Source organism: Chelonoidis abingdonii, chromosome 6 (genome assembly GCF_003597395.2).
Source record: "Chelonoidis abingdonii isolate Lonesome George chromosome 6, CheloAbing_2.0, whole genome shotgun sequence".
Taxonomy (NCBI): Eukaryota; Metazoa; Chordata; order Testudines; family Testudinidae; genus Chelonoidis; species Chelonoidis abingdonii.
This window is the reverse complement of record NC_133774.1, coordinates 97,771,633-97,787,366: the sequence shown is the minus strand read 5'-3', so window position 1 is coordinate 97,787,366 and position 15,734 is coordinate 97,771,633. Positions and strand designations below refer to the sequence as shown.

At 41.2% G+C, this 15,734-nt stretch overlaps 2 protein-coding genes across 3 annotated transcripts in view; one reads left to right on the top strand and one right to left on the bottom strand.

Annotated features, from left to right (window-relative positions):
- ENTREP1 (endosomal transmembrane epsin interactor 1) overlaps positions 1 to 15,734 on the bottom strand; it is a 380,498-nt gene that overhangs the window by 296,636 nt on the left and 68,128 nt on the right. The gene's annotated exons all lie outside the window — the stretch shown is intronic.
- APBA1 (amyloid beta precursor protein binding family A member 1) overlaps positions 1 to 15,734 on the top strand; it is a 162,973-nt gene that overhangs the window by 139,720 nt on the left and 7,519 nt on the right. Inside the window, exons 6-10 of one of the 2 annotated variants that reach the window (XM_075067271.1) lie at positions 7,344 to 7,376; positions 8,489 to 8,575; positions 9,092 to 9,277; positions 13,197 to 13,376; positions 15,439 to 15,651. In XM_075067271.1, the coding sequence (XP_074923372.1) occupies positions 7,344 to 7,376; positions 8,489 to 8,575; positions 9,092 to 9,277; positions 13,197 to 13,376; positions 15,439 to 15,651 (699 nt within the window). The remainder of the gene's footprint in view (positions 1 to 7,343; positions 7,377 to 8,488; positions 8,576 to 9,091; positions 9,278 to 13,196; positions 13,377 to 15,438; positions 15,652 to 15,734) is intronic. The other variant, XM_075067272.1, reaches the window with a different exon arrangement.

Here is a 15,734-nt window from a genome sequence, read left to right as displayed (position 1 = left end):
GGGTACACCCTGCAGTTTATTTCTGCCCCTCCCTCCCACCTCCCTTCCCTGGCCCTTTTCAGGGACCCTTCTCACAAGCAGCTGGTCAGATAGGCAATACAGGCCCTTCTACAAGTCAGGGCTGTGGAGAAAGTCCCTGTGCATCGAAGGGGGAAAGAGGTTCTATTCCAAGTATTTTGTCATTCTGAAGGCCAAAGGCAGTCTCTGCCCTGTTCTGGACCTGCAGGACCTCAACAGATGTGTCAGTAAGTTGAAGTTTCCATGGTTTCCCAGGCCTCCATCATTCCTTCCCTGGATCTGGGGGACTGGTATGCTACCCGCGATTTGAAGGACACCTATTTTCATATATCGATATTCCAAGGGCATAGACATTTTCTGCATTTCATGGTGGAGACCACTCACTACCAGTTTACGGTGCTCCCTTTTGGCCTTGAAATGGCACCAAAGGTGTATGCCAAGGGTGTTCACCAAGTGCATGTCGGTGGTGGCCGCTTACCTCAGACATCGGGCTATGCAGATCTACTCGTACGTTAACTGGCTCATCAAGGGCTGCTCCAGGTCCCAAGTCCAGCACAGCATCAAAGTGCTGCAGGACTCATGCCGAGCTCTGGGCCTGTTGATAAATGAGCAAACGTCAACGTTAGTCCCGGTACAGACTACCAAGTTCATTGGCATAGTGCTGGACTCTACTGATGCCAGGGCGTTTCTGCTGCAGGATAGGTTAAACTCCACTTCAGAGCTAATTGCTGACTTCTTTGTGCACCCGATCAGCACAGCCAGAGTCTGTCTCAGGCTTCTAGTCTACATGTCAGTGTGCACCTATGTGGTCTGCCACACAAGGCTCAAAATGCGGCCCCTCTAGCTGTGGTTGTGTTGCAGTCTCCATGTCTGTGAACTCCTACCTGCCTCTGGTGTTACTGCTTGGGAGTCACCTATAATGGAATGGACGTGAGCAAGCACTCGAAGAAGAAAAGACAGTTACCTTTTTCTCGTAACTCATGTTCTTCAAGATGCTTTGCTCAAGTCCATTCCATAACCCACCCTCTTTCCCCACTGTCCAAGTTCCCGGCAAGAAGGAACTGAGAGTGGAGGGGAGCTGGCAGCGCCTTTTATAACACGGCATAGGTGTGCCACTCCAGAGGGTGCCAGAGCCGATCCCCTACGGATACCACTGAGGGAAAAACTTCCGGCACTGGGTGCATGTGGCAAGCTTACACACCTAGAATGGAATGGATATGAGAGAAACCTCTCAAAGAACATCAGTTATGAGAGAAAGGTAACTGTCATTTCCTGAGTCTTGCTGTTCCTCTGCTGTGAACAAATCTCTGTGAAACCCGCTGAAAAAGTGTGTGTCTAATCCCCCTCTAGCGCTAGTCTACATAGAAGATGACAACTTGCTGCTATTATCTGTTATTCCATGAGCAAAAGTGGCAGAGGTCTGTGTGGATCAAAAGGTTCAACTTTGCAGGTGACTCATGATGGAATTTTTCTTTCTTTCTTTCTTTCTTTCTTTCTTTCTTTCTTTCTTTCTTTCTTTCAGTTTTGCTTTTTTATAAACCTAGGACATTACACACTCAAACTATGTTAAAAGAACCTTATTAAGGTTACAAAAGTAAGAACTCCAAAGTTAGGAATTGCCAGTAATAAGATTGTCTGTGTAACCTTTATTTGCCCCCCTTTTGTGTATGCATTATGATTCAGTCTTTATTTGTATGACCACGTATTATTTTTTCCATAGGACCCCTGCATCATTCAGTGCTCAGTTTGAACGGTACGCACTTAATGAGCAGCTATTCAATATTTTGTTTTTTCCTTGTTGTTCAGTATATGGCCCTAGGCCTTATTTATTATACACTATTCAAATCTTTCTCTGAAAACAGAATTAATTTCCTCATGGATTTTTCTGTGGCACTTATCCATACAGTATCTTAGTGCTTCACAAACATTATTTAATCTGTCTTCAAAACACCCCTGTGAGATGAAGAGGAGGTATTATCACCATTTTACAGATGGGGACGTGAAGCACAGAGTGATTAAGGTCATAAGTATTCGCTAATTGTGGGTTCCAAATTTGAGATGCCTTAGAGTGTGATTTTTCAGAATACTTTACTTCATTCAGAGCATCATTCTTATGCCTTCCTACCCTGGGAAACATTATATTTTTACTGCAATTTACAAATGGATGTGTCATGACCTGCCCCTTTCTGGTAACACTCCTTGTTCAACTGTGATGTGTCTGGGTTGCTAGTACAGTCCTTTTTCTCCTCTAACCTTCCTCTCAGGACACTTGCCCACAAGTACTGGACAATCTTGGTTGTTTTTCTTAACTGTATTTTGAGGACCTTGCAGATCTCTTCAAAACCCACGATCTAGCTCCCCAACCTCATCTCTGATCCTGCTCCCCCTTCCCCAGGAGCCAGATGACCACCCTTCAAATTCAAAACCCTCCAGAGTTCCAAACAAGAAGTTTGGATGGAGCTTCTGTTCAGGAGTCCAAGCTTATGTGTGTCTGTTCAGCCAGTGGCATATCTATTTTTTGGCCTTCGTCCCATAGCATATCCCATCATGGAATTATGCTTAACAATGTCTGTTCTATAACAACATCTCATTGTACAATTTCAAAATTAGTATAGTTCCTTCTCCGCAGCATGGTTTTTTATTCCCTAGTTCTTGAGTTCTGTATTCTATCTAATTTATGAAATTGTAAAATATTACATTTTATTAGTGGTTGTCATTTTTAAAGAAATATAGATATAATATTTGTTTCCTAGTGTTCTTATTCATAATTAAAATACAGTATTAACTATGACCAAATTCTGCCCAGTACCCCATACAACCCACTTGGTACTGAGGTACCTATTTGACTTACTCATGGTGAACACCAGGCCCGGTATTCGTACGCCCAGTAGGTAGATAGGCACACAGTTACTCACTTTGGTGACATTTACTCCAGTATCGAGGCCCACATAAAGGCTCTCATTCCATTTAAGACTCACTTAAGACTTTAACATGGGACCCTGGGAACTTTCACAAGCTATGAGGTGAATTTCAGAAACCATTGGCTACTTGTAAAGAGGACTGACCTGCAGGGAACATATTACACCAGTGCCCCTGTCGCTACTCTGGCTCCTTTTTTATTTCTAGGTGAAATTTAAAGTGGTGGTGTTAATCTATATAAAGCCCTAAGTAGTTTGAGTCTGAGATTCCTTAGAAATATTTTATCTTCCCTGGCTTTTGCTATGAAATCCTGGCTTGTTTGTAGCTTCTCTGTGATAGATGACCCACCTGACTCTCTGCTGCCCATTTCTTTTGTGGTCATGGAAGGATTTGGCCCAAAATTTTGAAGTGTCATTTAGAAACTATTGTTAGTATGTGTCCTGCTCCTCGTTCCTTTTATAGCACTGACGGGTTTAGTGCAGTAAAGTGTTATGTGCACACACCAATACCAGACAGACAAAACAGCTTTTTAAAGATTTGATTAAAGTAGAAAGGCAAATGCATTGTGAACATCCTGTAGTTAACCTACATCCAGAACCTCCTGATGTCTTTTCCTGTTAAAAGGTGTAACAAAAGTTGTGAATTGATAATTAAAAACTCAAGTGCCTGAAGTTAGGAACATAAATAAATGACCTGATTTTTCAAAGATGCTGAGCACATGGAGCTCCCATTGAAGTCAGTGCCTCGCTTCCGGATCCCGGGTCTGAAAATGTTCTTTTTTGTTTAATGATCCTTGATAAAGTTTTCCTGTAGTAGAGAGAGATGGCTTTTGACCACACATTTCTCAACTTGTCCTTCAATAGATTTTGCAGATCTTAGACACGCTTTTGCTTTGCTCATTTATCTGTCTTGTTATATATAGACATAATTTCTTCTCGGGTTTTTTTCCCTTCTAAGTTCACCCAGGTTATACAATTGAATTGCTTTAAAGATATTCATCCTAACATTGGTGACCTGGTGGGGTTGTTGCTATTTACACGTAAAGACACTTTTCCATTTACTCTTGTCCATCAATAGACCATCATCTTATGATTACACAGAATGAAATATGGATCCATAGAGTATCTTTAATAATACAGAAAAGCTCTCTCTAGATATAAAGAGAAGGAATTACATTGAAATCATCCATTTAAACATCTGGTTGACTAGGGGAGATTTTTAAAACAAAAATTATTTTAGAAGTATATTTAGTATTAATAAAAGGTACTGGGGCGACAACTCTGGGAAATGAAGTCTATTTATTCATAATACAAAGGCAACATGAGGGTCTCTGATACAAGTCGTGAGCACAGCATAAATGCTTGAGTAGGTAGACGGAATGTGAGCTGGTGCAGTGAAAGCCTCCCCTTATCTTATCATCCCTGACCTGGGAGAACCACTTCTAGTGATGATCGGTCAGTTCAGTCACTTGTGGGGAAAATTCATCTTCTTGTACCAGACCTCCACACAGCTGAAGCCCTCAATATAGAGGTTGAATGGAACTTAAGTGATACCCAGAATTTGTGTGGGCCCTCTGCTCAAGTATGAATTTCATTCTGTTCATTAGTTTGCACATAACTTTGAGACTAAGATGCATTATATAAATGCTAAGAATTATTATTAATTCTTTGCTGAAACTGCAACAAAGGTAGTTTCAGCAAGATGGTGTTTTTTGTGATGCGGACAGCTGTTCACTGAACTAGGTGGGACCATCCAGTAATATTTTTGTTGACCTCTGAATCTAAAGGTCCAGTTATGCAAAAACTTACTAGTAGTCAATGAGAGCTATTCACAGAACTAAAACTACGGCAGGTGGGGTTTCAAGATTTAGCATTTGTTAGCCAAGACTTTCATTCATTACCAGAATGAGATAGAATTAACTGAGAGACCTAAGAGTTGAAAGGCTCTGTTAGTCCCTTTTCTAATCTCCAGAGCTAGCCATCCTCCCAACCTAAGCAGATTTTAATTGTTGTTAACATCTGGAATAAGAGGCTGAATCTCACAGCCCGGAAAAAAAACAGTGATTAATTGTTAGATTTCACCAGCAAATTTGATCTATGTAGGAGGCCTGCACTTTTTTGAATACCAGTTGTCCCCATTACGGAAAGGAATTGACACAATCCATATCTGAGGATAGTTATTATTTAAGTGCCATCAGTGTGCTTAGAAGACATAGGAAGATGCAGTCTCTGGCACAAAGAATTTACAATCTGATATAGATATAATGTTTATTACAATATGTACAGATATTGGTAGTCAATATAGCTGCAAAATGTATCTTTCTTTTAAAAAATAATTGTAATGAATTTTTTTTGGAAATTGTAAACAAATCATAGATAGACCAAATACATCTCAATCAAATGAAATACTTAGAAGTTGTCTTTCTTCCGTGTATTTATTAAATAATATTAAGTTTAGACTAAGATTGTCTTATATTTTTGTCGTACTCATAACGGTGTGAAAAGAACAGCTTGACTAATGTAGCTAGAATTACTTGTATAGTATGACTGAACTTGTCCAATACTATTTCTTGCATAAAAGGCATATTGGTGTTGTGTTTTCATGGACCTTTTTCCTTTGTTTAACAGCTACAGATTCCAGCCCCTTTCATGTTCACCTTCTCTGGAGTGTTAATCATTTCTTAAACATGAATGTGTGTTCCAAGCCATTACATTAGGGTTTTGTTAAATGTATGAAAATAGTATTCCAAGAAGGTAAAATAAGACAGCAGTCCTGCTGCTGCTCCCATTAAGTCAAGAACAGAATCACAAAGTGCATAAGAGGTTGCTCTGGCTCACCTTTCATGTACCGTATCTGCATTACTTAGTTCTGACTCAAGCAGACTTCTTTTCATTTCCCTTTGTGACTGGCATACTCCTTCTTTTGTGAGACCTAGTACCCTGCAGTATTGAAAAAATTTGACTGCAGAGAAGCTACATTTTTGAACACAGTTAAAAAAATATGCCAACTTGAGGCATTATTTTAAGTTTTTTTGTTTATGCGGCTGTTACTATTTCAGAGTAGTTTTATTTTCTCTGAATGCCAGTGACAATACTTAAAGGTAAAGATTTCATCATGAGCCTGTTCACATTGCCACTACCAGTAGTTTTCATTTACCAGACTTGAATATGTGTTTTAATCTGTAAAGGGTTACTGCAGGTAATGCTAAGATGTTTGATTTTGTTTGTAAATAAAGAGCAACATTTCAGTATCAACTGCTACTTTCAGATTGGTTTAAAGCACAACCTGCGGAGTTAATTTGTGAGCACCAAAGACAAATGTTCAGTGCATCTGTGATTCAGGGTTCCTGTTCTGTGGTCCTAATAGTTATTAGTTATGTATTTATAGATAAAGCCTGGCATAATAGACCACACAGCAAACACATTAAGTTAATTACATGTTACTACTGGAACTAAAATGGAAGTCTGCCAGCAAGGTGAACATCATACTTGTCCAATAAGCAAGTCCACAAGTTAAGTCGCCAGAGTCCGTGGATTTTTTTTTAGTACGTTTGGAGTTATTTGCAGAAGATTTATAAATGCTTGATAATGGAGTGACAAGAATTATGATTATCACTGTGTCTCATTAGTAGCCTATAGAATCTCTTTTGGTATTGAATACTTACATGTTAATATAGTAAAAAGCTCCACAACAGCAGACCATTTGCAGGTAGATCATCTGGAGAGTATGCGCCCCTACCCGGGGAAGATGTTTGGGTATATATGAGCGGCATGGAAAATGTCCTTCTGCAATTGGCATGACGAATTGTGGTTCCCAGATACCTGAGTCTAACGTTAGTAAGCATGTGGGGGTGTGTGCATTGGGGCGAATGGGTTGTTCAATTAAATGTTTTTGTCATTTTAGTTTTTTTAGGACCATTTAACATTTTTGACATTTTTTCCCTTTATAAGTCTGTACGTACATGCAAAATTAAGTAACCTGAATCTAAGACCTTAAGATCTGAGAGAGTTTGAATATTAAGGCTCTGATTCTTCTCTCACTTACACCACTTCTGCACTTGTGTAACTCCAATGACTTACAAGGAGCGACTAGTGATTTGTACAAATGTAAATGAGAGCAGACTCTGGCCCTATGTTTTTAACTTAGCTGTCATTTTTGAAATTAAATAAAACTAATCCTTATTCTTTCTCTCTCTCTTCTGGAGCAGGTTTACTTTTTTAAACCTATTGTGTTAAGTGTGAAACTTTTTTTTAACCAGAATGAAAGAGAGACATCCAAGCAGAGACTAACCTAGACCAGTTAGTAGACAAATTTTGGACATTAGTGTGTAGATCCCTGCTTGACTTGAGTCTCTGCAAATTCTTCTCTAACCATTCTCCTATCTCTGTTTATTCCATGCTAAGCAGATGGCCCAGAAATTAGCCAAAAGCAGGAAGAAGGTGCAGTACAACCTCCATCAGTTTGATGTTATACTTGTTTATTTTTATTTTTATTCTATTTTTTGCCTTTCTTACTTTTGATTTTGTGTTTTTATTTTCTGCATCCAGCAAGTTTTTGTTCAGGTTTATTTCAGAGTCACCACACAAGTTGACATTTCCGAAAAATCAGTTGCCTGATTGGCCATTTTTTGTTGCTTATCATTAGCCATTTCATGTTAGAACTAGGGTAAATATTGGATTTATCAAATGGAAACAGACAGATCCCAGAAGTACCTATGAAATAAACAGGAATGACATGGTAAAGATTTTAATTCTGTAAAATGGCATATTAAAAAGAAATTACTCTTATCCCTTTCTAAAGACTATTTTTGGTTAACTTACAGATGTGTCAAATTGCTGGATGCAAAAAAAAAAAAAAAAAAGTTTCCATATGTACACTCACTTTATACACTGAGATTACTAAAATGTGAGTCAATTTTGTTCATGGAGTTCTTAGGTGTCGTGGAACAAATCTGATGCATTTTAAAGTACAAGCATTTGCTCTATATGTTTACAAATGTACATCTTCTGGAGTGGGTTAGTGCTTTAATATTCTGTTGTCTGACCATAAAGACCCTCTTACCAGAACTGCATTATAATTGCTTAATCTGCACCTGTTGTATACATTTTTTCTCACTAGCCTGAGCAGTCACTGTAATAATTAGCATCATATGGAAATCCTGCAAGCAAAAACTGCCCTTTGTCCTGTACATTGCTCATTCAAAAAGCCTTTTTTAATGTGGTATTCATGTTTAAATGAAAATCATTTTGATTTCCATGGAATGATTATACGGTTCATGCTGCAGTGGGTTATAACTTCATTTGGTTAGAAAAGAGGGTAGGGAGTTTGTATGGGATTAGCAGTTTTACAAATAATACTGAATCTAACACGCTTTCATCCCTATATATAGTTTCCATATCTTTGTGTTTATCTTCAGCTTCTGCAGTTTAATACTCTGTTTTGCATTGCTGTTCTGGTGACTGTGTCTTTGTGCGCCCTTGTTTGTGATCTAACATCATTATTAAGGCTGTTCTCTGATGCATTTGGTGACTCTAAACCATTTTATTTGCAGGCCCCAGAAGGTGAATCTCAGCCCATGACAGAGGTGGACCTCTTCATCTCTACGCAGAGAATAAAAGTGTTGAATGCAGACACACAGGTAGATGCAAAGATGTGCCCTTGTCAGGGTTGGATCTTGTCAGTGTTGTAATAGTGGTTCACTCTCTATTGAACTGTTATTGAAAGGTATCACAGTACAGCATTGCAGACAGTCTAGTGCCATTAATATGTCTGTTACCAGTGTCTCATAGATATTTGTCACTATAATACTTAGAGAGTTTGGCTGAGGTAGCTAATTCCAAATTCTTAATTCTTGATGTAGTGCATATAGAGCATGTTCAAACCCTCTGGAACTGAGTCTTTGTATTTGGAGTTCTGTTACCCAGTAAATATAACAGCCATTAATTTTTTTAAAAAATGGGAATTTCAGTTCCTTTGGTGGAACTGACATTCCCTTTTCTTTCACATCTTTTCAGACAGAATACATAAAGTTAGCCTGTGTTTGTATATTTACTGCCAGTTGTTTTTACATTGTTAGTATCTATTTGCATGATATCAAAATCATACTAAGCATTTGCTCAAAGCGAGCACTGATCTCAGAATTTCTCTTACTCAGGAAACTATGATGGATCATCCTCTGAGGACCATTTCCTACATTGCAGATATAGGGAATATTGTTGTGCTGATGGCTCGGCGACGAATGCCTCGATCTAATTCCCAGGACAATGTGGAGGCATCTCACCCTTCTCAGGACGGAAAGAGGCAATACAAAATGATTTGCCATGTCTTTGAATCTGAGGATGTAAGGAATTATTTTATTTTATTACTTGATTATGCTTGAGAATATGAGAACCATTTGTCAGGATAGGATTGAAGTCTGTGGTTGATGGTCCTGTTTGATTTTTAGTTACTTAAAAAGAATTCAGCTAAAAAGAGGAACTCTTCTGCCTTTTGCATATTGGGTCCTTTTGGTTGGTTGTCATCATTAAATGAGAAACTGTAGTGGCAGGCAGGAGCGGCGCCAGGGCTTTTGGCGCCGTAGGTGCAGGGCCAGCTCTAGCCATTTCGCCACCCCAAGCACGGCAGCACGCCGTGGGGGGCACTCTGCCGCTCGCTGGTCCCGCGGCTCCAGTGGACCTGCCGCAGGCGTCCCTGCGGGAGGTCCACCAGAGCCGCCTGCCGCCCTTCTGGCAAAATGCTGCCCCCCACCCCCCCCCAAATCCTGGCGCCCTAGGTGACCTCCTAGATCGCCTAAATGGAAGCGCCGGCCCTGGTCCATGCTTATTCAATTTATGAAAATCTCAGTTGAATTTGTAGATTCAGGACCAGAGTCACTATTGTGCTTTACATTGCTCTGAAAGTTGCAAAGCAGCTGTAAATCCATTTTAAGTAGCCAGTTAAACAGGGTTCATGACAATGTGAGAACTGTAGAAGGCAGGTTCTCTGGTCCACCATTAGGTGGCGTACTGCGTTGTCTCTGTTATCTACCGTTGGGTCCTCGCTGTTCTAGGCCCTGACACCTGGGAAAGATACATCAGTCCACACAATTCTCTAGTTTTATGTAATTTTTTTTGACTAAGCTAAGTAACTAAAGAAAAAATGTAAAATAAAATTAAACACATGGGCAAATCAAATTTTAAAATAAAATTTGTTAATATCAAATAATAAATTTATCTTATGTTAATTAATACTGCATAAGACAACAATTTTGTGAACTGTATCTAGTAATGTAAGAAGTCAACATATCTTGTTTAGCTGTCAGCCTGCAGAATAATAGGGCATTTTCAATTTCAGTGGCAACTGATATACTTATTTCAGTCAGATGACTGCTACAGGGAGAATCAGGTCACTCCTATATTGAAATTAATGTTTAGACTACGGCTCCTCTTCCAGTTAATATAGCCTGCCCAAATTATGAGCGGTTAGGTGATAATCAGTTTATTTTCCCTGCCCCTTGAACATAGGTTTATAGGAAATTTTCCGAAACAATTCAGAATAACACATCTGGTTACATGTAGGTGAAAATAACACACCTCCCAACCCATAACATATATGTCTGTGAGATCTTTTAGACAGTGAGGTTATTTAAACCAAGGTCTGTTTTTAGGTCTTTGAGAAACTATTCCATAGGCACCATTCTCAGATAAATTCTGTGGGTTCTATCCACATGCACAGACCTGCTACCGGTCATCTGCTAGAGTTAAAAAGAAAGACAAGTTCAAGAATGCTGAGGTAGAAGCATTCCTCTACTAATGAAAATCAGAAAAAGAAAACAAACAAAGGTGATATTTATACAGGATGGCTGTTGTGACTCTTGTGATTTCTTTCAACTCCAAGATACTGGGATATGGTTGAAAAAAGATCAGTCAGTGGCTTTCTCGGCTTATCTGGTTAATGCCAGTGGACTTGCTGGCTAGTTATAGGCTGTTTGCTTATACATGTCAAAAACAGGTGTTGAGGATTTCTAGACTCCTAACGCAGAGTGGCCAACTGAGGGAAGAGAAAGCATAGGTCTCATAAGAACATAAGAACGGTCGTACTGGGTCAGACCAAAGGTCCATCTAGCCCAGTATCCTGTCTACTGACAGTGGCCAATGCCAGGTGCCCCAGAGGGAGTGAACCTAACAGGTAATGATCAAGTGATCTCTTTCCTGCCATCCATCTCTACCCTCTGACAAACAGAGTCTAGAGACACCATTCCTTACCCATCCTGGCTAATAGCCATTAACGGACTTAACCTCCCTTTATCAGGAATGGTGGCATCACATGGCAAGAGGACAGAAGCAATTTTTCTTTTCCTTCAGCTTATGAAGGTGATAACCAGGCTGGTTTCTACTCCTTAGAACTACTTCTTAGGAGTTTGTTGGCAAATCAGAATGGGGTATCCCCCTTCTGAAGTCACAAGTGTCACCTAATGAGGTTTGATTAGGTCATATTTATGCAGATCATGATTATCCTCCCATGAATAAATGTTGTCTTGGAAAGTCCTAAATGTCAGGAGATCCAAAAACATATCAACGGTCAGTCAAGTGGTCTTATAGTGTTTTGAGACATCTGAGGAAACATGATCAACGGTCTTGAGTTACATGACATTTTTTCAACCATTCTGCAAAAGTTCTGACTTAAGAATCCAAAATAAATTGGAAAAAATACAAAGCTAGCAAAAAATTGTAACTTTATCTATTAGAAGTAAAGAGCCCTGACACTCCACAGGGTATATTATCTTAATCTTGTGTCTGTTTGTGTATATTATAATCTCATTTTCGCTTCTCCAGAAGGACAGCTAGGTAGCCCCAGAAGCGTTTAGTTTTAGAATGACCTTACTCTACCCAACAGCTAACTGGCAATCATTACATCATCAAACACTGGGATGCTGGCCAAAACTTATCCCTGCTTTAAATTGCCCTAATCTGTTGAGGAATATAATGTGCAAATCCTAGAAAGACTGACATGTTCGAGCATGAATCACAAGAAACTATGTGACTCTTTCTGCTGCTTCTGTAGGAGCAATTAAATAACACATAGTTTCTTCCAAATTATAGTACTGTGATCTATGAACTCTGTGCCCAAACAATTAAAGTGATGTTTTAGTTTCAGCTCCATTAAACACAGGAAGGTGGGGAATTAAATACTTATATGGAAAAGGACAATCAGTAGGGAAAGAGTTTATTTTTGAGTTTCTAATAAGATATTTTAAGCAATGGAGACTACACTATTGATAATGGAACAAATTTTCAAAATAGCTCAGTGCCAGATTCCCAACTACTCAGCATCACAGTTGGGGCAAGATTTTCAAAAGAGCCCAGTGCCCAAAATCTAGCCATTTATTTTGGTACTTAAATGAGAGTTGAAGTCTTATGAAAATTTGGCCCAACATACGTGTGTGTGCGCGCGCACACACGTGCGTAATTGTGACTGCATCCTCTTAAGTGCCAGTGATCATCTGTTGTCACCAATGAGATCTGCACCAGTTTGAGAGTAATTTAAGATAGACAATAGGTAGCAGATACAAATATAAGCAGGGTGACTTTAAAAGAAAAAAAGAGGAACAAATATTCTTGTCATCTTTTTCCTATAGGTGTGTTCATGTAATGCTGACTTGTAAGAGAATGGTACTGCTTGTGGTTAAAGGGCAGAGCAGCTCAGTTGTTGCCTGTATTACCCAGTAGGCATCTGAGAAGCTAATGTAATGTAGTGTTCTTGTTCTCCAGCCTAACTGTCAAACAATGAAGGAAGGATTTCGTTGTGTTTACTTCAAGAGTTTTCATCAGTGAGAGGAAGGCCCACTATTCTTGCTTTTCAGTTGTAACAGCTTGCCTTGCTGGGTTAAATAATTGTATAGGCTGAGAATAAGATTATGTTGGGGGGTGGGGGGGTTGTTGTTGGTTGTTTGTGTGTGTGTGTGTGTGTGTGTGTGTGTGTGTGTGTGTGTGTGTGTGTGTGTGTGTGTGTGTGTAATTTTTGTCAGATGCCTAGAGCTTGAGATAGAGGTTGTTTTTATCCACACAGAAATCAAAATAAATTAATACAGAACAAGTTGGAACCTGGTCTTTAGTATTATAAATGATATTAAAAGAAAAAAATGGAATTGATTCAAGTGGCTTAATTAATATGGGGGAACTATTTACAGCATGATCATAACTGCAAGTGTCAGCAACGAGACCATCAGCAATGCTATATATTTGATATTTTCCTTTCCTTTTTGGGGGGAACTGCTGCAGGCCCAGCTGATTGCACAGTCCATAGGTCAAGCCTTTAGCGTGGCCTACCAAGAATTCCTGAGGGCAAATGGAATAAATCCAGAAGACCTGAGCCAGAAGGAGTACAGCGACCTGCTCAACACCCAAGACATGTACAATGATGACCTCATTCATTTTTCCAAGTCTGAAAACTGCAAAGATGTATGTCCCAGTCTTCTGATGATAGTAGCATTAGGCTGGTCTGTCCCAAATGCAAGCTAATACTGGGAGCAATTAGAAAGCCATTAGCATTTTCCACAAATGACTTTCATCAGGTCAGGCTAGAGCACTTTCCTCCCCGGTAGGACACCCAGTGGTAATTCTGTTTGAAGAGTGAACAGGGAACCGTCAGTTCATCCGTGTTACAGTGATTTGCCATCTGTTCTGTGCTGTTTTACCAAACAGTTTTCAAATACGCAGGACACTGCACATCAGTTAAAGGAGTTTAAAACAAGCTGTTGATTTAACAAATAACAGACATTTTATGGTGATATTAGGGTTGATGAAAGCATTTGTTTCCAGGTGTGTTTTAAAGGAGTATGGTTTTTGCTTGTTTTATTAATAAAGATGAACCAGTGTACCATTGCAGTGTACAGGGTATGTAATCCAGTCTGTAATCACCAGCATATTTTCACTGTCGTAGTCCTGCCTGCACCACCCCATCACCACCACCTCCTGTGAGGCCCTGAGGTCTAGGTGATCAGACCTGGTGGCTGGACTGGTAGTCGAAGCTGGTCGTAGGGTTGGGAAAGAGCCGAGGACAGCACTGGAACTGGAGACAGTCCATGGGTCAGAGTCCATAGACAAGCCAAATCAGGATCATAGTCAGAGTCAGGAAGCAGGCCAAAGATTGAAGCTGGGCTGGAGTCAGTCCACGGGCCTGGGGGTCAGGAAACAGGGGCAGGGCTGGAGCAGGGTGAGGAACAGAGCTGGAGCAGCCTCAGGACAGGGCATGGACAAAGCAGAGGGTAGGAACAGGCACAGGGAAAGCATCAAGGGCAGGCTGGAACTCTAGGGAGTCTGCAACACTGCAAGGCACTCGGAGGGTTCAAAGCTGAGTAATGCTGTTGCACAGACTAACTTGATATGAAATACCTGTGCCTTGGGGCTATCTGATCTGGGCCCTGCCGGGGAATAGGCTGCTGCAGCATGCCAGAGGATTGAGTCACTGCGGTTCTGCTGGAGGGGTGATTCACTAGCTGAGTGAGCAGCCCTGGTCCAGCTGCAGGTTTGCCTTATTCTCCCCTGCCCCCTCCCTGCCACATTAATATGTTGATTTATTTCAAGCTAGAAATAAAATAGAAATTTGTTAACACATCTGTTTCATTGCTTTTGCCTTGGAGTGAGAAAGAGAGAGGTTGTGTGTGTCTGTGTTGGTGTCTATGTATATCAGGTGGGCAAACGTTTTGGCCCGAGGGCCACATCTGGGTATGGAAATTGTATGGCGGGCCATAAATGCTCACAAAGTTGGGGTTGGGGTACGGGAGGGGGTGAGGGCTCTGGCTGGGGGAGCGAGCTCTGGGGTGGGGCCAGAAGTGAGGTGTTCAAGAGTGGGAGGGGGTTCTGGGCTGGGGCAGAGGGTTGGGGTTCGTGGGGGATGGGGTGAGGGCTCCAGCTAGGGGTGCAGACTCTGGGATGGGGCTGCCAATGAGGGGTTTGGAGGACAGGAGGGGGATCTGGGTGGGGCAGAGGGTTGGAGCATGAGAGGGGTCGAGTGCAGGCTCCAGGCGGAGCTTATCTCAAGCAGCTCCCGGAAGCAGCAGCATGTCCCCACTCCAGCTCCTACACGGAGGCGCAGCCGGGTGGTTCTGTGCGCTGTCCTGTCTGCAGGTGCCGCCCCTGGAGCTCCCATTGGCTGTGGTTCCTGGCCAATGGGAGCTGTGGGAATAGCACTTGGGGCAGGGACAGTATGCGTAGCCCCCTGACTGCCCATACACATAGGAGCCAGAGGGGGGACCTGCCACTGCTTCCGGGAGCCGCACGGAGCCATGGCACAGGCAGAGTGGTGGACCCCTGATCCTGCTGCCTGGCTGGAGTGGGACAAGCACCAAATCCTACTCCCCAGTGGGAGCTTGAGAGCCAGATTAAAACATCTGAAGGGCCGGATGCAGCCCCTGGGCCATAGTTTGCCCACGCCTGATGTATATGTATGTGTGCACACAGGCTGTATTCTGTAGCTGATGATAGTATGTGTTTGAAACTGTATTTCTATCTCCTAATTCAGGTTTACATTGAAAAGCAAAAGGGAGAAATTCTAGGTGTCGTGATTGTGGAATCTGGCTGGGGATCCATCTTGCCCACAGTTATTATAGCCAGCATGATGCATGGAGGACCAGCAGAGAAGTCAGGAAAGCTGAACATAGGGGATCAAATCATGTCAATTAATGGTACCAGCTTGGTCGGCTTACCACTCTCAACATGCCAGAGTATTATAAAGGTACAGGGAATGTTCTTAAATGTTACACATTTAAAAACTGTATGGGAATAGTGAAAGACAACAAAGATATAAATTAAGGATGC